Here is a 25,357-nt window from a genome sequence, read left to right on the forward strand (position 1 = left end):
GAGAGTGAAATACTGGGGATGGAGTCACACACAGAGTTACACACATACAGAGGGAAGAGAGGGTGAGACAAACTTACACTGGTTGAGACACGTTTGATTATGGTAAGATGCCAGGTAAAACTGAGGTACACAAATACCATACACATACACACATAAACAAACAAAACCCTGAATAACAAGTTAATTGTGATTCTTATTGAATGTACAGTACAATTTGTGATTGAATAAAAAATAAATAGCAAAAAAAGAACACGATTGACAAAAAATTGAAACAAACCAATTTATTACAAATTCATTCAAGACTTGACATACACTACACTGTACATACAAAAGTATGTGGACACCCCTTGAAATTTGTGGATTCGGCTATTTCAGCCACATCTGTTGCTGACAGGTGTATGAAAACCGAGCACACAGCCATGCAATCTCCATAGCCAAACATTGGCAGTAGAATGCCCTCCCTGAAGAGCTCAGTGATTTTCAACATGGCACCGCCATAGGTTGCCAATTTTCAAAAAAGTCCGTTTGTAAAATTTCTGTCCTGCTAGAGCTGCCCCGGTCAACTGTAAGCCCTGTTATTGTGAAGTGGAAACGTCTAGGAGCAACAAGGGTTCAGCCGTGAAGTGGTAGGCCTCACAAGCTCACAGAACGGGACCGCTGAGTGCTGAAGCGCATTGTGCATAAAAATCGTCTGTCCTTGGTTGCAACACTCACTAACGTGTTCCAGACTGCCTCTGTCAGCGCAATAACGGTTTCGTCGGGGGCTTCATGAAATGGGCTTCCATGGCCGAGCAGCCACACACAAGCTAAAGATTACCATGTGCAATGCCAAGCGTTGGCTGGAGTGGTATAAAGCTCGCCGCCGTTGGACTCCGGAGCAGTGGAAACACATTCTCTGGAGTGATGAATCATGCTTCACCATCTGGCAGTCCGGCGGACGCGAGGAGAACGCTCCGTTCCCGAATGTATAGTGCCAACGTAAAGTTTGGTGGAGAAGTAATAATGGTCTGGGGCTGTTTTTTAGGGTTTGTGCTAGGCCCCTTAGTTCCAGTGAAGGTTAATCTTAATGCTACAGCATACAATGACATTCTTAACGAATCTGTGGTTCCAACTTTGTGGCAACAGTTTGGGGAAGGCCCTTTCTTGTTTCGGCATGACAATGCCCCCATGTACAAAGCTAGGTCCATACAGAAAGGGTTTGTCGAGATCGGTGTGGAAGAACTTGACTGGCCTGCACTGACCTCAAACCCATCGAACACCTTTGGGATGAATTGGAACGCCGACTGCGAACAGGCCTACATTTGTGCCCGACCTCACTAATGCTCTAGTGGCTAAATGGACGCAAGTACCTGTTCCAACATCTTCCCAGAAGAGTGTAGGCTGTTATAGCAGCAGAGAGGGGACCAACTCAATATTAGCGCCCATGCTTTGGAATGAGATGTTCGACGAGCAGCTGTCCACATACTTTTGGTCATGCAGTGTAGATGCCCACACACACATGCATACACACACTACCAGTGTCCTGCACACTAACCAGTGAGCTGGTATAGGTGGGGTCCGTGGCGTCATCTTCGAGGAAGCGCGACAGGCCGAAGTCAGACACCTTACACACCAGGTTGCTGTTGACCAGGATGTTGCGTGCAGCCAGGTCCCGGTGGACGTAGTTCATATCAGACAGATACTTCATGCCCGCCGCGATGCCACGCAGCATCCCCACAAGCTGGATCACTGTGAACTGCCCGTCGTTGAGCTGGCAAAGACAGAGAGATAGAAAGAGAAATATAAGCAAGCATTATACTATAATCTATATTCAATATTTAGCTTAACTGTTTAACATACTTCCATTCCTACCTCTTTGCCGCGTTCTCTCTTTTCCTACCAACTCTCTCTTTTGTTTTGTGTCTCTTGCTCTCTCGTGGTTTTTCTCTCACTCTCTTTCTTATTTCCCCATATCTCTACCTGTCTCCCATCTAGCTCTCCTTCTGTTTCACCCCTTTCTCTCTACCCTCTTTCAACCCTTCCTTCCCTCCATCTCTCTCTCCCACTATCTTCCACTCTCTCTCTCCTTCTAAGTATCAGACAATGTTTAATATGAAGGCAAGGCAGTGATTCATAGGCTAGTGAAACATCTGTAAATGTCGGAGATTGCGAGAGGAGCGGCACATTTGTAAGATACTGACAACAGACGGGGGTTAGGTACATGTTTGGGTACTTTGGCAGATGATGAGATGATTACAGATACACATTTATGTGTTTTCAAGAGTATCAATTCTCTGGCTGTTTTTATATAGTGCATGTTCAATTGATTTAGTCCAGAGATTGACATCAAGTTAGGCCTTTGTTATTATGAAAACATTTTGGGGGTTACAGTAGGTGGTGTGTAATGTTAGAAATATGTGAAATTCTGTTTTATTTTGCCAAACACTGAGCTCAATGTTTCAAATAATTTGCTAATTCTAAACATATCCTTGTGCGTGTGTGTGTGTGTGTGTGTGTGTGTGTGTGTGTGTGTGTGTGTGTGTGCTGTGTCTGTGTCTGTGTCTGTGTCTGTGTGTGTGTGTGTGTGTGTGTGTGTGTGTGTGTGTGTGTGTGTGTGTGTGTGTGTGTGTGTGTGTGTGTGTGTGTGTGTGTGTGTGTGTGTGTGTGTGTGTGTGTGTGTGTGTGTGTGTGTGTGTGTATGCACCCATCAAATTATTATTATTTAGTACTGTGTGTGTGTATGTTCCACAGGTTCTCCTACCCTCAAGAAGGAGTCTAGCGCCCCGTTCTCCATAAACTCTGTGACGATCATGACTGGCCGGCTCTTGGTGACCACGCCCTCCAGTCGAATGATGTTGGGGTGGTCGAACTGTCCCATGATGCTTGCTTCACTCAGGAAGTCCCGCCTCTGCCGGTCAGTGTAGCCCACCTTGAGTGTCTTGATAGCCACAATGATCTCACGTCGGCCGGGTAGCTTGCAACGCCCGCGACACACCTCCCCAAACTCTCCTGTGAGAGCGAGGAATAGGAGACAGAGAGAGAGAGACGGAGGGGGGAAGAGAGGAAGGATAGAAAAAGTGGAGGAGAGTGGGGGAGAGTGGGGAGAGGGACAGTTTACTGGTTAGAACCAAGGAGTCAGGAAGTGGAAGCGGGAGACTGCGAGAGAGAGCGGCTCGGGCAGTGTACGGTGGCTAGGAATGGCAGAGAAAAGAGGGGGATGAAAGGTGAGAGTGAGGGACGGTCAAGGGAGAACTAAAAACGTAGGGAAGAGTGGGTTAGCGTGGGTAGTTTGGGGGTGGTGGTAAAGCTTGATAAGAGAGTGGAGAGGTGGAAGGCTAGAGATATAGGGGGGGGGGGTAAGGGGTGGTTGGGGAGATTAGGATTCAGAGGAGTTAGGGGCGGAAGAAGAGGCTGGAGGCGAGAGAAGCTTGGGGCTCGTGGAGGCTTTGCGTTTAGGTCCTAACACGCCAAGCGGGTGCGAGAGTGTGTGAGAGAGAGAGTGTATGTGCGAGAGACGGAAACAAGGGAAGTGAGGGAACGGGGAGGGTAAAGGGGAGGGGCAACAGAGTTTGAGGATTGTCACTAAAGGCGAAGGCTTGGAAGCAACGGGTTTAAGTAGCAGCAGTAGATGTTAAGCTGTGGTAGTGGTAGTAGAGCAGAGGGGGCTCAGCTGCAGGCGACATACACCTCAAAATCAAAATTCCCATCAACACAAGTCTTCATTCAGCTCAGATACATGGCTAACTCTGAGTCGACAACAGACCTGCAGCTTTTTAGCAAAAGTATTACTAATATTTCAAAATATCAAGATTTTAACTCCAGCTAGTACATCAAAAAGCGGCAGAGGGATGGAGCAAGGGTGTAAACAGGAAGGACAGGAAGAAGTAAAGAGGAAGGATGACCACAAAAAGTGATGAGGTCAAGGGTCAAAGGGACTTTGGAGTGGCCCCCTTTAATAGTGGCCCTCAAGACTCTTAAAGAGGGGGATGGAGTTTAGAGATGAATGTCCTGGCCCTGGAAGGCTGCTGTTCTAGCTTCTTGAATAGCCAATCAACTCTCCTAGATGACGATTAAGTCAGGTAGATTCAAGTAGGGGTGCTAATCAATTTAAGTGATTGATTAATGACAGTTGAACAAACAAAGTAACTTCTTACTGCAGAGCACATCTCCAGGACCAGGAATGGGCCGTTCTTAGAGGTTAAAGGTTTATTAAAACAAAGAGACAAAAAGTGGGGAAAAGAGGTAGCAATCATTAAAGGCACTTAGGTGCCAACCTAAGGGGGAGCTACAGTTGTGAGTGAAGCGAATTAGGGGACGCAACATTTTTTGCAAAGGTGTAAATGCATATTTGTGATTAGGGGGCTGCTAGTGCTGGGGGATGGGGGAGCACGAGGGGAGGAGGGGATGTTTTAAGGGGGGTTGGGACGATGAATTGAGTGAAAGTACCGCTTGGCGTGAAGTCCTCTAACGGTATGGCCTGGAGGTGACTAGCATTCTTCCCCCTGTAGCTCAGGAGCTTTTGTTGGTTACCTGCGCCAATGACTTCCTCGATCTTCACGCAGGAGATGTCAATCTCCTTGGCAAACTCGCGGATGGCCTCATTGGGGTCCTCGTAGGTGAAGGGGTCAATATAGACCTTCATTCCAGGTGTAACTATAGGGGATTCAATAGCGGAAATAATCACATGAATCAAGGCAGTCAAGCAGAAATTACCATTCAAAATTATATGTACAGCATTGATTGTTAATCAATTAAATGCATGAAGGCGGCCTACGTGTTGTAATGATAGCTTTGCTTCTAATGATATTGGGTGCATTAACATAAGATGTTACAGTCGAGGAATAACACCAATGAGATCCACAACCACTACACTCTCAGAAAAATGGGTTCCAAAAGGGATCTTCGGCTGTCCCCAGAGGTGAACCCTTTTTGGTTCCAGGAAGAACCCTTTTTTGGTTTCAGGTAGAACCCTTTTGAGATCCATGTAGAGTCCTCTGTGGAAAGGGTTCTACGTGGAACCCAAAAGGTTTCTTCAAAGGGTTCTTCCATCGTCTCAGTAGGTATTAAATAGAACACTGCGGCCCGCCCGCCTGTGTGGAAAACAACCCTTGGTTATCTTGATTACCCAATTGACTCACAGCAAAAACGTCACCTTTATAAAATGCAATTTTCTTGTTGTCTGCTTGTTTTCCTCATTTACAAAATTACATTTAAGAAAGTACAATGTCTAAAAGATGACTTTTGAACATTTCCTGCTCCCAAGTGTTCTCACTACTTAGAAAACGTTAATATTGTAGGGATTCCCTCATGCCCCTTTCATGACGGCGCTAAAGTTAGCTACATGAGTGAGTGCTAGCTAGCTACCAATCAGAACATTAAGCTAGCCAAGACCAACAACACAAACAAACAGAATTTATAGCTACAATTAGTGATTGGAGTTACAAACGGACTATACTAAATGAGTTAAATCTCTTTCCTGTGATGAAATGTTTTCCACACGCATAGCTACATGTAGCCTACTTTGACATCATGTCCACACAATTTTCCACACCAAATAGATTGAGGCCACAGGGCTCTTCTCGCAGGCTCTATTTCCCTTTTTGTGAGCATTGTGAACCGTAGGTCGGGATTTTTGACATGGTTACTTTGAACAACACAGCATTATTTCTGTATAACAAAAAATCTGTGATGAAATTGTTTTTTTTTACAATGGGGGTCAATAGGAAAGAATGTTTGTTTTCCCCGATTTGTGAGTGTGGTCGAGGGGAATTCCTTCTTATGACACCAAGCTTTATCTTGGCCAGGTTGCAGTTGTAAATGAACACTTGTTCTCAACTGGCCTACCTGGTTAAATAAAGGTGAAATGTAAAAAAATTCAAAACAGAGTATGGGTTCAGCCGGTTAGGTTCTAGAAAGCAGCTTTTTTTCCTAAGAGTGTACCAATGCTGCCTATATAATCTGTGACTGTTAAATGACATAAACCTTATTTTGACACATTATGTGGAAATAGGATTCTTGTGATATAACTGGCTTTTGACATGTAGTGTGTGGGTATACTGTTAGATGTAGGGACTAAGTCTAGCTCAGAGGCCGGCTGTTAGAATATGGATCATGTGGAAAGCTTATAATGGAGGACAGGCAGTAGAGACTTACTGTACTGCTGCAGTTTCTCTGTGTACTCTGACTCGGAGCCATTCCTCTGCTTCCTGTGGGGCAAACCAGAGTAAAAACACAAAGTCAGTCAAGTACCGTATGGTGCAATATTCAATGGAGCAGGATTGAGTGGAGATGATTTCGGCAAAGCCGTGTCATTAGAAATAGAGAATACCACTGTATTGCTGCCCACTACGATATCTTTATATTTGAAATAGAGAATTTCAGGTAAAACTACAAAATAAGATAATATATTGGACAGCAAAAGTATGACTCTGTTTATGTCTGAAATGGCAGCTGAGAGAAAACATAATGGCTCAACTCGAGAAGTGAAGGACAAAGCCTCATCCAATGGCATCCTCAGCTGTCTCCATCAACACCCAGCTTAACACTCCCTCCTGCACGCTGGTTCAGACTAATACACTGTTCACTCCCAATCCCCCCTTATTTATTCTGTTCATCCTCCTCTTTCTCTTATTTCTTCAGTATCAGTCCATTAATGCAGGGGAGATGGCTATGACAGGGCGAAGGGGGTGGGGTTGTTGAAATTACATGTTAATGTGGTTCCTTTGTTGTCTAACCAGTAACCGGGGCAATAATACCCGCCGGTGATTTGCATCTCATTTCCAATTCAAATGCAGTTACGGAATATGCCAAGGAGCCTCTGAGTATTCCTTCTTTTTTTTCTTCTCTCGTGGCAGATGCTAGCGAGCTAAGCTAAGACAAAGAAAGAGACTATTCAGCCTGACAGGGCCCGGGCCTGTCAGAACGGGTGGCTCACAGTGAACCATGTCACTGCGAGAGGCAGATGAGTGCCAACCAGTCGCCAAAAGGGAGGGTATCAAACTTGTATGCTTCGCCAACCTGCAGACTCCCAGTGACATATGAGTAGTACTATGTACAGTAGAGTTGAAAGACCACGGCCAGGCTTTTACAAGAACTGAATGGATATTAAAGTTAAATGGACAAATATCCTACAAGTGAATAGGAATCAATAGGGATGGGCCGTGTCCAGGTTTTTGGGACGGGCAGCGTCCGAGTGCATATACCCGGGAACTTGATGACAAGGCCATGAATGCAGGCCTATTAGCGTCTAGCAGCTGAAGCTCATGCTCTGTTCCATGGGATAGCCTAGCGAGGGATTGGGAGTGAAATCTGTATGGACTATCCACTGGACGAGCTAATCTCCTACTCGCAAAACTCTTAGGTGGCAGCCAGTGCAGAGTGTCCCTGTCTTTCTGTTGTGTGTTTAAGGACGTAAACACATTCAAAAGTTGACATTTCCATTTAGTTTTTGTGTGGGTGTTTCAATCTGTAAATCAAATGTGCCAGGATTTATCATAAATATGCGGTTTAATCACTTGCTAACATTGCTATGCTAACATTGTTTCATCCACAAACTGAAGTACGGCTTATTGTCAGGTATTATTTAGTGAGCTTGGTCAACTGCTTTTGATAATGAACGTGGCTTCAATATCGGACGTAGACACTTTTTCAACGTTATCTAAACAACAATGTGTTCACTGGGTAGTATCGACTATGTTTATTCTCACCTGAGGCAGACGATGGCAATGACGACGACAGCGATAATGAAGACTAGACTTGCGGTGGCAGAACCAACAATAAGGGGCAGCTGCTCCTGAAGAGACTTCTCGGGGTCACCTAGAGGTCAAGAGGTTAGAGGTCAGGGTTACCCATAGGTACCTGTCACCACTATCACATAAATACATACACACTACACCCACACGGCCATCACACCCTCTGACTAGGCGAACTCCCGACATCACTTTGTCCTTGTGAAGTATGCGTGCATCTCCCACCTGTATAGAATGATTTGAGACTCCAAGTAAAAACATTCCTGTTCTCCTGCAACAGGGTGATCAAATTAAGATCCTATATCTGTATATGCTTTCAACTCCTACACTTCAGCTACTCCTAGAAACCACTCCTACACCTACTCCTTGAAACCATATGCTTATGTAAAGACAGGCATGCACTTGTGTTCACCACTCTGCATCAGAGAAAATGGAAAAGCTATTGTCAGATTAAACCTTTAGATTCACGTTACAGTACTCTAGCCTAACTGGCTCTAATATAAATTGGAATGACAGTCAAATAATGGGAGACATCGTCATAAATGATTCGGCTGTCACGCCCTGGTCTTAGTATTTTGTGTTTTCTTTATTATTTTGGTCCGACTCTCCGTCACCGCAAGAAAACCGTGACATCGGCAGACAGGCAGCAAAGGTTTATTATTTCAATGATAAGCCTAAAGAAGTATAAACCTTTTGTAAGGCTTTTGAGCCTCTACATATTTATAAGCAGGGGCACAGGGTAAGGAAGTGGAAGTAGGAAGAAAGTGATGTAATATGGTCAGTTAGCCAATGCATTAATCCAAAAGTGATTTAAAATGAACACTTATACAACAGGCTATATGTGGCCCTCGCACGAAGCAAACCCACAACCTAGTGTTGCAAGCACCATGCTGCTACCAGGTTGTGAGTCACCATTGCAACCACAAGAGACGTGTGCCTTTTTTACAGCGTGTGAGAATTTCAGTAGTATTCTGATGCATGCTTGTGTCAATGCCGTCCCTGTATGTGTCTCAGACTGTTTGACAAACTCCAATTTCCGCTCATGGGGAGATTTTTTTTATTTAAATTAATTCATACTTTTTAGGTTGGTGCTGAAGTCGGCGGGGCTGCTATAGCGGCCGTACCCAGCCACTGTGCGGGCTCGGACCTGGACCACATAGGGCGTGCCCGTCTTGAGCCCCTCGATGCGGGCAGAGCTCCTTTGGGCTGTCATGGTGTGGGCGATGGCCTCACCCTGGTCCTGCCAAACCAAACGCACAGAGAAGGGTTAAGAAATGCTTAAAAAAAGTACTAATCAAACAACATCCCCTCAATCATATCATCCGTATTCATCGCCTTCCCTCCACCCGCTTTGTGGCACATGCCGTGTCCAACAAATCTCACCGTACAGATGGCGAGAGGCAGCGCGAGGCGAAAATAGATGGAGAGCTTTAATTGGTGGGTACAACACCACAACAAACATAGAGAGACACTAACCAGGTTTCCATCCAACCTTTTTTTGCCGATCACTGTACCTTTACCCAGCCAATCTGTAAATAGCACACCCGACCACCTCATCCCCATATTATTACTTACCTTTTTGCTCTTTCGCATCCCAGTATCTCTACTTGCACATTATCATCTGCACATCTATCACTCCAGTATTAATGCTAAGTTGTAATTATTTTCGCCTCTAGGGCCTATTTATTGCCTTACCTCCCTACTCTTCTACATTTCCACATACTGTACATAGATTCTATTTTTATTTTATTTTGTGTTATTGACTGTACGTTTGTTTATGTGTAACTCTGTGTTGCTGTTTTTCTCGCACTGCTTTGCTTTATCTTGGCCAGATCAGTAGTAAATGAGAACTTTTTCTCAACTGGCATCCCTGGTTAAATAAAGGTGAAATAAAAAATTCAATAAATGATGCAAGTAAAGTCCATGTCAAATAAAACATATCACGTCAGGCCTGATGGAAACAGTAAATCTGTCAGTTAACATTCCATTTGTAAACTTTAATAAGAGGATATGGTGTGTGCTCCTCCCACCATGACTCTGGAAAGCATGCAGTTATATACAATTAGGTTATGATGAACTTCCACAGGGTGGTGAAAGTTACTGAGCTTGATGCTTCTTTTCCAATGTATATAGAGGGCCTTATTTTGGTGACAAAATTATCGATAATTGGCTGCAGTTCGACAAATAAAAATCTCATCACGTACAGTAGGTAGCCAACGCACACTGTATCTGCGAGCTGTTGGTTAGAGCGCACGTGCCAAGACCGGAGTGGGCACATTCACTATATAATGCAACATTTATTTTGACAAAATCACCAGTAGAGTTAAAAATGTGATAAAAAATGAAATGTTTTATTAATTACATGGAAATGTAACCCCAAAAGCATTTTTATGCCCACTATGTCATCACGCACAGCCTTTTATCATCAACAAGTCAATTTGATAGAAACAGAACTCTCGTAGCAAAATATCGTTTTTATAAAGATTTTCAAATATTTGCATGGGGGGGTGTTAAACAGAAAAGAAAAGGAGGAGGAATTGGGAGGGGAAGAAGGAATAAAGGCAGGAAGGAAGGATCAACTAAACGCCCAGCGGACAGAGGGACGGGATTAAGACTTTGTCATAAATGTTGTTGTTATTGTTGTGGTGTTGAATTATTTCCTATGGGGCAATATTATTACAGCATGCAACAGAGGCAGAAACAAGACTTGTGAAATAGGATGTAGAATTAAGAAGCGTTGATTTACATTGTTGCTTACCTTCTCATGGTACTTAATCTCGTAATCCAGAATAATTCCATTGGGTTTTTCAGGGGGCAGCCAGGAAAGACTCATGGTGCTCGCTGTGGCCCCCATCAGGTGAACTGTGGGTACTGCAGATGGAGCTGTAAGAGAGGGGTAGAGGGAAGGAAATATGCACTTTAATTCAGTATTGTGTGTTTTCGGAGCTTTACACCCTTTGTATATCTACACAAGCCTAAGCATATTGATGCTTTGCAGGGCTTTGTGCTGTGTTTGCTATACTTGGTAAGCTATGCAGCCAGCCACTCTCTCTCCCTATAGCTCTTCTGTTCCTTTTCCAGACAAGGGATCTGTGATTCTTTCTCAGCAACGAGGGAATCAATCAACAAAATGGTGGCGCTTAGTATTTGTAAGATCCAATACACACCTTGTGCGGCACACACACATGCACATACGCACAAATACATGACCTCACCCACATCAGGTTCATTTCTCAACCCACTCTTTTATTTGTGACCTGTATATGACTACACACAGCAGTCTGTCTCTCTCTCTCTCTCTCGGCATGTCCAGGCCTGATCCATCCTCACCTCCCTAGTTGCTACCCTATCATTCGCTTTTATTTAACATCCATTGTCACTTCAGTCCTTCTTTAGAATGCCCAAAAATGTCCCCCCTCTTAATGATTCTCTACCCCTGTTTCATCTGTCTCTTTTAGTCCTAGTATTCTCCTCTTCGTCCCCCCCAACCCCCTTCTCCCTCTCTCCGCCAATAATCTTTGTTAAACAGTTTCTAATCCCCAAGTCCGGTACTTTGAACCTTTGTTTCTCCTTGTCATTGTCACCCCCACCACCCCAGACCTCCCTCTCTCTCACTCCCTCCCCTCTTTCTCTCTTTCTTCCCCAACCCAAAGTTCCATCCCCATGTAGTAGCCTACCACCAGCCACCCATTCCACCCTGAAAATCTCAAACCTCTCCCCATAGACAATACTCCCTGGGCAAACTCCCCAGGTCACTGGGAACCTCCTCCTGGCCGAGACACTGGGGAGTAACCAGTAACCATGGCGGGCCTCACACGGCTTATCGCCTCTATTTATTTTTGGTCTTAAAAGGTGAATGCAGAGAGCGGCGAGAATGGTAGGGAATCTAAAGATAATCTGATCGGGGTGGTGTCTCTCCTTCCCCCCTGCTGCTCCCCCCTGACCTACACTCCTCCTGGGGGGTGCATTGTGTGAAAGTGGGGGTGCAAAAGCTTGTCGGGGAGAGAGTGGCAGGAGGGGATCAGTATATTTTTGGAATACATTTTCCTGCAATTGTATACTGTTTCTTAATATGTGGAATACATATTATTTGACAGAACACAACCATTTTTCTTAGTTTTTTTACACAATAATTCATACTGAAAAATTGTTTTAATGACTAGTTTACTAATCTACCCACTTCCCTGAAAATCCCACCTCCAATAATTCATTGACTGGTCTGAAATCCTCCCAACCATGTGACTCACAAAAACATCCTGCTCCTTCCCCACCTACAGTGATTGATTGACAAGCCAAACTGTTAAGAATGTGGCAAGGATAACGCATGACAATGAGGAAATGAAATCGAAAATGGGAGGAATAATATTGTTTTACCCAATAAGGATTTGAATTTTAATGTTTTAATTGGTAGGTTAAGAAAAAGCATTGGTAAGTTGTTAGGTTTTCCTTTTCTTTTTGTCAGAAATAATGTGATCACAATAAGTTAGTACAATAAAAAAATTGAACTTTAATTATTTTTTTACATATTACATACATAAAATATTTTCTTAATATGGCAATTATCTGGTAAGGTACTGAACAAGACCTATCAACTTGAAAATGCAAACTGGAGTACCTACAAAAGAAATGGAGTTACTCATATACAGCCTGCATATGATATTGTGTAGTCTTAATTTGATTAATAGAAACAAAGAAAAGCACTACATACATAATCTAATCACATTTTGGTTCTTAAAACCACATATCCTACACAAGTCCTACTGTAGCCTACCTGGAGAATCTTGAATTTTTAAGATGAGAGAAAATAAGAGGGTTTTACATTTGAACAAATCTGTAGCCTGCAGTTACAAGACTAGGCTACTATAAATCATTTTCAAATTGTCATTCTGTTTAATAGTGGCCATTTTAACAACATACCACAGTGAGTAGGCTTCATATTTGACAACAACTTGTGAAGAAACATAATAATCATAAAAAGTATGAGAAATAACAAAGGTGTTGTCTCAGCAAGCATAAAAATGTTCCAATTTTCCTCAGACCTGATCTTTTTTTGGCGCCATTGTTTGAAGCGCTGTCACCATGAAAATGTTTAAGAGCAACTGAAGGCAATACACAACTCTCATATGAAATGGCCTATCTGGCATAAATATGAGTCAGGAACATTTAGTCTAGTGTCAAAATTGACGACAAAGTGTAAATAGGAAAATGTTGGTCATAAAGTCAGTCTCGTCCAAAACTGAGTTTTGTAAGTGAGTTAGTTGCGACGTACTTGAGGGTTTTGGTATGGATTACTTACATGCCCACTTTTGCCAATTATACCAATTTCCCAGAGACAACACATTGTGGTCCACCCCCAGCTGCCATGTGGAGTTTTTGGACAATGTTGTCAAGTTTGCATCTGGGTGCAACACATGCACATTACATTTTCGCTCAGCAAATAGGAGTGAAAATGGGCTTCCATAAAGTTGGTGCCAACCTCCAATGCATTTCAACAATATTGCCAGATGGCCAGGAATGGAGATGGCCAGGAATGGTATCTGTTCATTATTATATTGGTACCAGCTAGCTATCAACTTTTCATTATACAACATTATTTGATAATTCTAGCAAGCCAGGCTAGCTATGATACCACAGATGAAAGGGGAATGATACTGTAGCTAAGTAAACATATCACACTAATATGTAATGTGATGTAGCATGTCAGAGGAATATGAGAAAATCTCATGTTAGCTCGCTACCTTGTTATCAGCAGCTAATTGTAGCACATTTGCATTTAGTGTCAATACAGGGCAGGCATTGGATACTAGCTAATCATATGATGTAGCCGACTTTCTTTCAAACTTTCTTTCAATAACGGTTGGCAGACACTAGCTAGTCAACTCATTTCAACTCGGACAGATATTGATAACTAACAAGGATTTGCAAGTTAGCTAGCATTCGGGGGTGTCTGCCACAACATGCATGTTCTCATAAAAGTTTGTGTATTTTCTAGGGCAAAAATAAGTAAAGGATGGTACTTGTGGCTTTGGCTCTGGCAGAAAATAGCTAAACGTATCAGCAACGTACACAGCTGGTTGCATAGAAACGGCTTCAGCGTCACAAGCCTGAATCTATTCTGTACTTACAGTCCCTCTATTAGCATATAAATTACTTCCAAACTAGAGATAGTTATTTTTCTCACTTTATGTTTATTGAGCGATGATATTTTATTTCATTCACAGGCTTCAACCTGGTGGATTTGTTGTTCAGCAGCATCGTGGGAAACCTCCTGCCATATCAGGAGCTGTTACAGAAGTCTGAGGCAGTGGCCAGACCCCAGTCCCGGTTCAGAGTAATGGAGGACACCTGGAATTCACCAAACCACCATTGATAATGTAATCAATTCTGTGTGTACATGTGTGTCTTGTATGTTGTAAGAAGGTGACCCTTTCCACTGTGCCAATGGATTACTCCAGGGCCAGAGTGAGAAATGACAACCATGCTAGCACGTGTCCCTTGTGAATCAGGATCTCTGATTGGCTATGTTCCACCGTGTATCTAATGTCGTCTACCATGACTCTATGGTGACAGTCTTTCTCTCCCTCGGTCTGTGATATAGGAGCTGGGTCAGATATAGGACCCAAAGTCAGGCTCCTTCATGACCAGTATCTGTGATGAGAGGGGGCTGGAGCTGATCTGCGCTGCCATGCCCATCAGGTGTTGGCAAACACCACAGAAGGGACAAAAGGTGATTACTTATAAGACAGTACATGACAATTGTTAAGTAATATCACCCTTTCAATACATGTGTCACTCATCAAGGACCGAAGAGATGCTTTTGAAATAGAGTTTTCTGACTGAAAGACTGGTTGATACAGATGTCTGAATTGGGAGAGACCTTCAACTCAGCATTAAAACGATACAAGACACATCTATTACTTTTTATGATCTTTTTTTGTTATTATTTAATCAAATGTTATTATCAATAGTGGGGGACCCTGTGTATTCGTCAAATGTCAGGGAACTTCCGTCTTATACGGGACACCACACATGAAGGTATAATATTTGCAACCTGTTATATTAGCAGAACCCCGCTTCTACAGTATCATGTGAAGTATGGTTTATTCTACATGGAGCTGTTACACTTGAAAGTGATCAAAACACTTTCATTTAGAATAGCTACATAACTTCAGCAATTGCACTCTTCTCATATTACTCTGTATGCAAAGCTTCTTCCTGGTCAGTAGCCTTCAGAGTGGTATGAGAAGAGTGCCACTCTCCTCCGTTTCACATCTGCCTGTAGTTATTGAACTCTGCCTGCTGGCCCGTGGGTTGAGGCAAACTCAGTCATATCCAGGATGGAGTGTCATGCACTCCACCTCTTCTGCCACCTGACTACACCTGTCCATTACCTGTAATACATTACATAGATGGAAGGAGCTTCAACCTCAGCACCTCTCAGCTGTGCATGTCAGCGTGTGGTTAGACAAACAAATCCTTCAATTTGGCCAGATAGACACATAGAATGCCATTCTAGTTCTGGTTAGACAGCAAACGGTTGGCAGACAATAGCTAGCCAACTCATTTCAACTCGGACAGATATTGATAAGAAACCCGGATTTGCAAGTTAGCTAGCATGTCTGGGGCGGCAGGGTAGCCTAGTGGTTAGAGTGTTGGTCTAGTAACCAGAAGGTTGCAAGTTCAGACCCCTGAGCTGACAAGGTACAAATCTGTCATTCTGCCCCTGAACAGGTAGTTATCCCACTGTTCCTAGGCCATCATTGAAAATAAGAATTTGTTCTTAACTGACTTGCCTAGTTAAATAAAGGTAAAATACATTTTTTTTAAATGTTGTACTCGAAACACAACTTATTTTTATTTTCTAGGAAAGTGTTGTCATACTGTCTTTATAAGAACATCAATATGACATTTACAACATAAAATGTTTTGTCCACCATACCAAAACCGTGTCGCGCGGGAGCGAAGCAAAACTTTTGAGTAGTCAAAACCACTCATCTTGAGGTGACGGGGTGCAAATGCAATCTGTTAATTATTATATCATATATAATATGGACATATCTATAATACAGACTAGCTCAAAACATTACTAATCATTGAAAATGAGAAATTACATGTTTGCACCCATATTTTGAGAGTGGGTCTGCAGCTGCTCCGTTTGCTCCATTGCTCTGGCGTCTATGCCTGTCACCCGTGTGGCACCCAGTGCCCGACCCTTGCGCAACAATGGGGGACTACGGAATCCCCACCAGAGCCCCAGGCACAAACAGTGGGCCATTCCCATTCCTTTCGTGAGGCTTTGAGGAGGAACAGAAGGGAGATGAGGGACACATGGCTGCGGAGAGGGATAATCCCAGGGTCTGTCTGAGCCTGTCTAAAGAGCAGACTCTACATAGAGACCCATACACAAACCCCAGCTATATATCAGAAATGTATACACAATCCCTGGCTATTGGCCTACACCAGGGAAAACTCCACATAGGAACCAACACACAACCCCAACTACAGGCAGATTGAGCAAACTCTACATAGAAACGCAAAACCCCAGCTAAAAGGCCTATTGCAAGGGAAACTCAAATCAAAGACCAACAAATAAACCTCAGCTATAGGCCTACATAAGGGTAAACGCAAAACAGAGACCCAGACCAAAACCCAGGCTATATAGGCATACAGCATGGAAAACTACACAACAATACACAATATAGATATCCACACACAAGCTCCATACAGCAAACCAAAGGCAGATTGCATCGGGCTTGGTGGTGCAGAATACTATGGTGGCCTAGTTACTGAAGATGCTGTGGGTTGACAGTGGGTTGATCATTGTGGGCAGAACAGTGTCGGTTCAATGCCTAGCCATACAAGGAGCACTGCCTCGCTATTGCTATTTGCGGTGGTGTGTGCCGAGCGCTGTGGGCGTGTGAAATTGTCCTTCTGTAAATCTCATTCAACTGTTTTTCTTCTCAATCTTCACTTAAAATACATATATTGTATGTAACTCACACCTACATGCAGAGGAAATGTATCTGAACAAATGTCTGCTTTTACCTGCCTTGTTGCTGTAAATCACTATCTATTTTTCCTTGAAGCAACCATCATCTATTATTGAAAAATGCTTCACCCTATCGTAAACAGCACCAATTGCAGCACACTGCCATTGTGCCCTTGAGCACCGCTAACCTACTTCAAAACGCTGTTCTGCAGCTGAACATGTTTCACTTCCATTCATTCTCAATCTGTACATGTGTCTTATCTTTTAGGCTAGGAACAACACAAGACATTCTGTCCGTTTCACAATGGAACAAAAAAGTTGTATTCGATCCTATGGACTAGCCATGGTTTTACCTACCAGCCTGGTTGGTGGTGATGTTGACGGCGGAGAACTGCGGCGTGTATGGGCTCTTATTCGACACGCCGTTGACGGCCTGGATCTCAAAGCTGTACTGGGTGTGTGCCTGCAGGTTGCGGACCGCCACACGACGCTGCGTCAGGCCCAGGTGGCGCGGCGAGATGTCCACGTTGTCGTCGCAGCGCGAGCACATGCCACGCTCAGGCAGGCACTTTTTGCAGATGATGTTGTAGAAGATGTCACCTCGACCGCCAGAGTCGCGCGGCTCGCTCCACTCCAGGACCAGGGAGGTCTCATTGACGTTGGAGATGACGCTGCGCGGTGCAGAGGGGATGGCTGTGGGGGAAGGAAAGAAGAAGAAAAAATGAAGAAAACAGTGTCAATTCATTTCAATTCATATACGTTTTATTGGCATGACAGAAGGATTGACAAAGCAAAAATATTGAGCAATTCAACAGGACATAAAATATATTTAGAACAGAGAGTAGAATGTAATAGATTCTATTTGAATAGGCCTTTGGTGGTAGTGGTAATGGATGAGGGTTAATTCTCTCTGTGTTTTGAGTGCTTAGAGAAAACTCACTATGAAATAAAAAGACAGTGCAACTCTTTCTGTAAGTATGAGAGCGTGTGTGTTTGTGTGCGGGCACGTACATTAGTGATTCACGGGTTAATTCATAGCCCGCAGTCCCCACGGTTATATCAGGGCGGGCGGGTTTTTGGTCATGAAATATTGTGTGGATGAAGGGTGGGTGAGTTGAATAAAGAGAAAACAATATCTTAAAAAATCCATAAATGTATAATTCTTGCGCAATTTATAGGCTACATTGAGGTTTATCTTTCATTATTTTAGGCTATTTGGCATTAGTGTTTAAGCCTAAGCTTAAGGGCCTAACTGTACATGAGCCAAATAGCATACAGGCCAAATGCTGTTGGGAACGGGCAGAAAAAAGTGGATCCACAAAAAGGATAATGCCAGAGTTTAATTCAATGAGAGAGTTGAAAACAAAAAGATTTGAGGTCCAGAAAAGTAATGTTTGTGAAAGATTTGGTGAAGTGGTAAAAGGAAGATAGCAGTGCTAGCTATGTTATATGTGAAGATTTTTAGGCGCTATACAAATTAAACAGTCCCAGTCAAGTCGGGGACTTCAAATAGGTCTATGGCACATCAAGGGAACTGTAACCTACTGTTCAGATGAGTTATGCATTAGGGGGACCTATTACATTTTTTGGATGAAAAACGTTCCCGTTTTAAACAAGATATTTTGTCACGAAAAGATGCTCGACTATGCATATAGTTGACAGCTTTGGAAAGAAAACACTCTGACGTTTCCAAAACTGCAAAGATATTGTCTGTGAGTGCCACATAACTGATGTTACAGGCGAAACCCAGACACAAATCCAACCAGGAAATGCCCCAGATTTTGAATGCACTTTGTTCCAATGTCTCCTTATATGGCTGTGAATGCGCAAGGAATGAGCCTACACTTTCAGTCGTTTCCCCAAGGTGTCTGCTGCATTGTGACGTATTTGTAGGCATATCATTGGAAGATTGACCATAAGAGACTACATTTACCAGGTGTCCGCCCGGTGTCCTGCGTCAAAATTATTGAGTAATATCCAGGTCCATGCACGTTCCATTTCTTCAGAGGAGAAACCAAACTGCCACGAATGATTTATCATCGATAGATATGTGAAAATCACCTTGAGGATTGATTCTAAACAACGTTTGCCATGTTTCTGTCGATATTATGGAGTTAATTTGGAAAAATGTTTGCGTTGTAATGACTTAATTTTCTGTTTTTTTCTAACCCAAACGTGATGAACAAAACGGAGCGATTTGTCTACACAAATAATATTTTGGGAAAAACTGAACATTTGCTAACATCTAACTGAGAGTCTCCTCATTGAAAACATCTGAAGTTCTTCAAAGGTAAATGATTTTATTTGAATGCTTTTCTTGTTTTTGTGAAAATGTTGCATGCTGAATGCCAGGCTTAATGCTATGCTAGGCTATCAATACTTTTACACAAATGCTTGTTTAGCTATGGTTCAAAAGCATATTTTGAAAATCTGAGATGACAGTGTTGTTAACAAAAGGCTAAGCTTGAGAGCTAATATATTTATTTAATTTCATTTGCGATTTTCATGAATAGTTAACGTTGCGTTATGGTAATGAGCTTGAGGCTATAAATAGGATCCCGGATACGGGATTGCTCGTCGCAACAGGTTAACAGCATCATAACAGCTGATAGTATTTCAACCACATAACATATGCATCCAATACAAACTGAAATCGTTTCAGAAACATGTTGTATCGTTGTCATAGATTTCTGTTACTTTACAACCGGTCAGACAGATGTCACTTGGACATCTTGCACAGCAAATCACTCCATTTTTTTAGCGATTGCTATTTCTCCACAGTCCCTAAATGCCTTTGCTCCGCAAAAGAAGCATAGGTAACAGAGAACTTTACAATCAACTACATTAAAGCATTCATTCTCTCTATTTATGATGTTATTCCGGTCAGCAATGGTTTAATTACTCTTCTAGGACAACATATAATAACAGAAGAGAAGCTGCATATATCTAATTATAGACTAACAAATAGTCTACCAAAATGTTTGAAATTATATGCAGAAACATATATAAATCAGGGAAAACAAATCCTGCAACCCCTGTCAAAAAAACCTTCCACCATATCTGACTGTAGACTAAAGCACATTTTCTATATTAGCAGGTCAGGGTCTGTTGCGGGCCTCAGATTTTCCCTTTATCACTTATCATCGGGCGGTTGCGAATGGGTTATCAGCAATTGCGGGCGGGTGCGGGTGAACAAACAGCTGACCCGTGCACCACTTACGTGCACGCCTGCCTGTGCACTCCTATGAGCATGCATGAATAAGTGTGCTCGTGGAAACAGCTAAGAGGGACAAGAGAGACTCTTGGCAGCGGCGTAGCAATTGTTATCCAATTATTGTGGCCTTATCTCTGCCTGCTCTGTGGGAGAATCAAACAAACCTCCTAACAACAAGACAAAATAGGCCCTCTGCTCACCACAAGTGAAAGGATTACTCCCTGTGTGTGTGTGTGTATGCGTGCTCTCTTTGCTCTTAACTAAGACACATCCACTAGATACATTCCTACACTCTGCCTGTGAGAGGTGGCAGCTGCACAGGCGGATAGGCTAAGGTGTGCAAAAGGCACTGATAACGTTGGGATAGCGCTTGGAAAACATTGGGAGAGTGGCTGTGTTTGTTGTACATGTGGGAATGTTCTCAGGCCCTTCAGAGAGTGCTGATAAAGGTGGTGAGTGACGGTCATAGTCCAGTGAGAAATTCATCGTTTTTGAGTGTCTTGGAAGAGGTCGGGAATGGCTTAATGTCTGCAAAAGTGAACACACAACAATACCCACAACCTCAGTGTATATTCAGTCCCTTGAGTGTAGTAGCATATTGTAATGTGTGTTGTTTGTTTGTGTGTATGCAAGACAGCAACTAAAGGAGAAAAAAACGTACTGGTGCAGGCATTGTCAGGTGAGTCTGTGTCTGAGCGGTAGTAGCCGTTTCTGCAGGAGCACAAGCTAGCTGCTCCAGAGCTGGTCCGGCTGTTTGGTGGGCAGGGAGTACAGAAGCCCTCACCCTGCTTGGATTTGAACGTGCCCGGGCTGCAAGCTGAGAAAGGGAGAGATCAAAGGAGTGAGTCCAAAAGAGAGGAACTACACAGATAAGGTGGACAAGGTTAACACAGGTGAATGAAAGCACTCATTTGAATCTCAAGAATAGGAAAATTGTACCAGTGTAAAGCTAGGTTGTAGTTGTTTGTATTTGCATTTGCATTTGCATTTGCCAATGTGTGTGTGTGCACATTGTCTTGGCACTCACTTCTGTGATAAACTATGGCTATCTCATGTGTGTGTGTGTTTGTTTGTTTTTGTTTTCCTTTTTTTCCGCCTCTCTGGAGACCACATCCCCCAGCAACATTACAGGAAGAGGGCATTTTAAGAAACACGCAGTCCTTTGCATAAACCCGTGCACAGATGCACACACTGTCATCCCAAATTACTAATACACCCCTCAGAACAAACACACACACTAGCGTGAAGCCTTCCTCTGGACTCCTTCTCTTATCCCTGATACACACGCAAATATATGCACACACACACATATGCATGCACAAGGACGTACACACACACAAATATGCATGTTTGCATACACACATATGCACACTTGCATACACACATATGCACACTTGCAGGCACACACACACACACACACACACACACACACACACACACACACACACACACACACACACACACACACACACACACACACACACACACACACACACACACACACACACACACACACACACACACACACACAGACTTCCATGACACTTGGGAACAGCCTTCACTTCACCGTAATATGCTCTCAATACTAAGAAGCTTTTCTCAAAAGTGTGCCTATCGTCTTCCTTTTTTCAAATCAATCCAATTTACTGCAACACTAATGGATAAAATATCTGTCATAGAGAGAATTTGATCTCAATGCTAAATGGTAAAAGTAAAACATTAATACATAAAATAAATCAATAAATAACGCCTCAAGCAGAGAGCGCATAGTTTCTCTGATGTGTAGTTATAACATTGTCGACCGGTGCCCTTTGTAGACTCCCTATCAATTTTTACAGGGCCTGTTTAGAAGTTTATAACTGATAAGTTATGAGCTAGCATGCAGGACAGGGAAGCATAGCATAGGTAGTAGATGGCACTCTGATCCGGAACATTCCAGCCGTCTCTATCTATTTATCTCTCACTAAACTGTCTCGCTAAAAGGTGAATGGAGGTGGGTATGTTAATAAAAAAAGGGAAGGTGAGACAACAAAGTTGCTTAGCATGACCCGCTATGCCGCTAACTCACTCGTCAATGTCAAGGTTGCTTGGTTTTGGTTCAAACTGTTCATTGCTGTGTTGCTACTGGGTTTGTTTGCTTCCTGTGGAAAGTATAATTTAGAAATGAGGTCAGTGGTAGCACTGTGGGACTGGTTCTTGTCACATTTGTCACCGTTTCGCTGTGTGTGAAGGTATAATATTGGTACAAAGCCGCATTAGCTGCTGAGTGGTGTGCATTAACACTGAGTGTGTTTGTTCTTTCACCATTAATCACAGACACCCACAACAACAAAAAGCACTAACATCCTGGCATGATAACATTTTACCTCAAATAACATTTGTCTTCTTAGTCATGTTCGTGAACATGCTAGTTGTGCTTGTGAACTTTGCAACTATGCAAATAGTTTTTTCAAGGTCACTATGAAGTTACAATGCGTATCATATTCTATCATATTGTCCTGTTAAAAAAATATATATTTCGGTCAATGAGAACTTGAAATGGCGAATATTCAGGTTTGATGGGGCACTATCCCAACTAAAGCTTTCTCTTGAAAACCTGCAACCTGATCAAATTCCTTCTTTGGCCGCCTTTCCTTACAGTTCTCGGCTGCCAATGACTGGAACGAATTGCAAAAATCACTGAACCCAGAGACTCATAACTCCCTCTATAACTTTAAGCACCAGCTGTCAGAGCAGCTCACAAATCACTTCACCTGTACATAGCCCATCTGTAAATAGCCCATCCAATTACCTCATCACCATACTGTTATTTATTTTTTGTCCCTTTGCACCCCACTATCTCTACTTGCACGTTCATCTTCTGCACATCTATCACTCCAGTGTTTAATTGCTAAATTGTAATTATTTCGCCACTATGGCCTATTTATTTCCTTACCTCCCTTATCTTACCTCATTTGCACACACTCTATATAGAATGTTCTATTGTGTTATTGACTGTATGCTTGTTTATTCCATGTGTAACTCTGTGTTGTTTGTGTAGGGAGAACTTGTTCTCAACTGGCCTACCTGTTTAAATAAAGGTGAAATAAATAAAAATATATACATACAAATGTGAATTATAGAGCTGTCATTCTCATTGAAAGCAAGTCTAACATGCTGACCACACCGCTTGCGTTGTGTGCATGAGCGTTGCAAAGTAAATTTACAGATACATGTTATTCAATTATTGCACCCACACTTCTCGTGCTCGTCAACAAGCAACTACGTGGCCAGGCGATAAAATAGAACTTGGTTCTATTTGTGATACTTGATAAACTGCAAGTCCCACCTCTCCCATCTCCTCATTGGTTTTTAGGAGCATATACCCACGGCCATCTCTTCATTGGTTTTTAGGAGCATATACCCATGTGGGTGATTGAAAGATGAACTGATGTCCACGCTCCAGATCCCGTCGGTAGTGGTAATGCACCTTAAAGTTGGTTGCCAACCACCATATTCCAAAGAAAAAGAAGAAGCCGGAAGGAGGAGAGATTACTAGAAAAAAACATTTACCGTTTTATCTGAGGATTACTTGCCAGAGTAGAGAACCTTGTGCATTTCAGGTAAAATAACATGACAAATTAGCTAGCAACAGCAAGCTAGCTAAATTGCCATACATGTTTAATGCTTTTTGACCTGTCCCCAAATATATATTGTTGGTTCAGAGGTTGTTTTGATATTTCAACCTGCGTGTCCTGATCGCGTCTGGTGTGGGTAGACCAAATCAACTTGCGCGCAGTTTGGTCAGCATGTGAGAAGCGATAGATATGTTCTATGTGCGCTATTTCAATGCTTTCCGTGTTTAAATTTTGTTTTTGCGTCTTTTACTTTCAGTTTTGTACACCAGCTTCAAACAAGTTGAAAATACAATATTTTTGGTTATTGAAAATATATTTCAATAACCACAACAGTTTAGATGGTAAATTATTAACATGAACTGAAATTAGGTGAACAGTTGGAATATCTGCATATTGCAGCTTTAAACGAGGTAAGTTGGTATGTGTGAATGATTGAAAGTGCTGATCAATCGCTTCCACTGAGGTAAGAAGTCATCCCCCTTTGCTTTCATCTTCCCTCCCCTTCGAGCACCACTCCTGACAGGGTGAAGAGGGGGAGAGTGGAGGGGGAGAAGGGAAGATGAGGAGGAAAAGGCAGAAAAAAATACTAATCCTGCAGGCTCTTTTTTTTGCAGATCTCTCCCTCCTCTCTCTCACTTCCCATCTCTCTCTATTTTCTTTCTCTCTCTTTCCTTCCCTCTCCCTCTCCCTCTCTCTGTCTCTTACCCTCTTATGCAGAGCAAAGGGCTTAAGGAACTGATTAGGATGTGTGCTGAAATTGGAAGTGAGGAAGCAAAAAATGAGTGGGTTTAAAAATGTGGAGCGGTAGGGAAGGAAAAGAGAAAAAAAGGGTATTGATTGATTAATATTCATGTGGATGTCCTCACCGTGCCATGGTGGGGCAGTAATGAAAGCTTTAGATAAAGGAAGGGAGGAAGGGGAATACATAAAGAAGGAGAGAGGGGGAGGATAAGGAGAGAGGGAGAGAGAGAGAGAGAGAGAGAGAGAGAGAGAGAGAGAGAGAGAGAGAGAGAGAGAGAGAGAGAGAGAGAGAGAGAGAGAGAGAGAGAGAGAGAGAGAGAGAGAGAGAGAGAGAGAGAGAGATTTTCAGGTAGAAATACAGAGAAAGTCACAGAGAGAAAAAAAAGACAGAGGTTGGCAGAGAGAGAGAGAGCAATGGCTTGGAAGAGAGAGCAATAGATAGATAGATAATATAGAGGGAAAAAGAGAGAGAGAAGGAGGGTAAGAAAAGACACGGCAGGGAGATTTATCCCCTGTGGTTTCCGGTCGACTTGTTTAGAGAGCGTTTTTTTAGGCCCAGTCGCCAGGGCTTTGCCCTTGAGCTGCCAAAGGAGTTTTTAACCACACACCTGCCACTAGATTTACTGTGCCCACTCTCCATTAAAGGTGGGCACACATTCAATAACCTCCATTCAACGCAATATAGGGAGCTAGCTCCGTTTCTGTTCTTCTTAGACTTCAAGATCCCTAAGCCCCCTTCCCTACTTCACATGTTCTACCGTTTTTGATCTCTTTCCTGAATCTCTCATCCCTCTCCTCTTTCTGTTAGCAGGGTGGTATGGAGTACAGGCCCGGGTGGTTTTTTACACATTTGCACACCATGCGTCACAATCAGCCGTGCCAAACGATAACTGACAGTGGCCTTCCTCTCATCTCCCCTGCTCTCCAACGTTCCACTACTCCCCCTTCCCCCCCTGCCTCTCCACTCTGTCATCAGTACATTTGAGCCCCGGCCTGCTGTTTTAATTCACCTTGGTCTGGACTTCTGTGCACCTGTTATGTTCTCTATCAGATCTGGCCCTCCTAGATC

The 25,357-nt window shown here is 43.0% G+C and overlaps 1 protein-coding gene across 10 annotated transcripts in view; it reads right to left on the reverse strand.

The window, feature by feature from the left end:
- The window catches only part of LOC123994952 (ephrin type-B receptor 3-like), a 98,923-nt gene that overhangs the window by 21,250 nt on the left and 52,316 nt on the right, over positions 1 to 25,357 (reverse strand). For 4 of the 10 annotated variants that reach the window (XM_046298097.1, XM_046298096.1, XM_046298095.1 and 1 more), the window contains exons 4-12: positions 20,592 to 20,747; positions 17,074 to 17,409; positions 10,486 to 10,610; positions 8,805 to 8,967; positions 7,686 to 7,794; positions 6,133 to 6,185; positions 4,510 to 4,632; positions 2,741 to 2,988; positions 1,535 to 1,750 (exon numbers count right to left, since the gene is read on the reverse strand). In XM_046298097.1, the coding sequence (XP_046154053.1) occupies positions 1,535 to 1,750; positions 2,741 to 2,988; positions 4,510 to 4,632; positions 6,133 to 6,185; positions 7,686 to 7,794; positions 8,805 to 8,967; positions 10,486 to 10,610; positions 17,074 to 17,409; positions 20,592 to 20,747 (1,529 nt within the window). Of the gene's footprint in view, positions 1 to 1,534; positions 1,751 to 2,740; positions 2,989 to 4,425; positions 4,645 to 6,132; positions 6,186 to 7,685; positions 7,795 to 8,804; positions 8,968 to 10,485; positions 10,611 to 17,073; positions 17,410 to 20,591; positions 20,748 to 25,357 lie in introns of all 10 variants that reach the window. The other 6 variants (XM_046298090.1, XM_046298094.1, XM_046298088.1 and 3 more) reach the window with 3 other exon arrangements.

The sequence above is a fragment of the Oncorhynchus gorbuscha genome, linkage group LG14 (assembly GCF_021184085.1).
Source record: "Oncorhynchus gorbuscha isolate QuinsamMale2020 ecotype Even-year linkage group LG14, OgorEven_v1.0, whole genome shotgun sequence".
NCBI classification, from domain to species: Eukaryota; Metazoa; Chordata; class Actinopteri; order Salmoniformes; family Salmonidae; genus Oncorhynchus; species Oncorhynchus gorbuscha.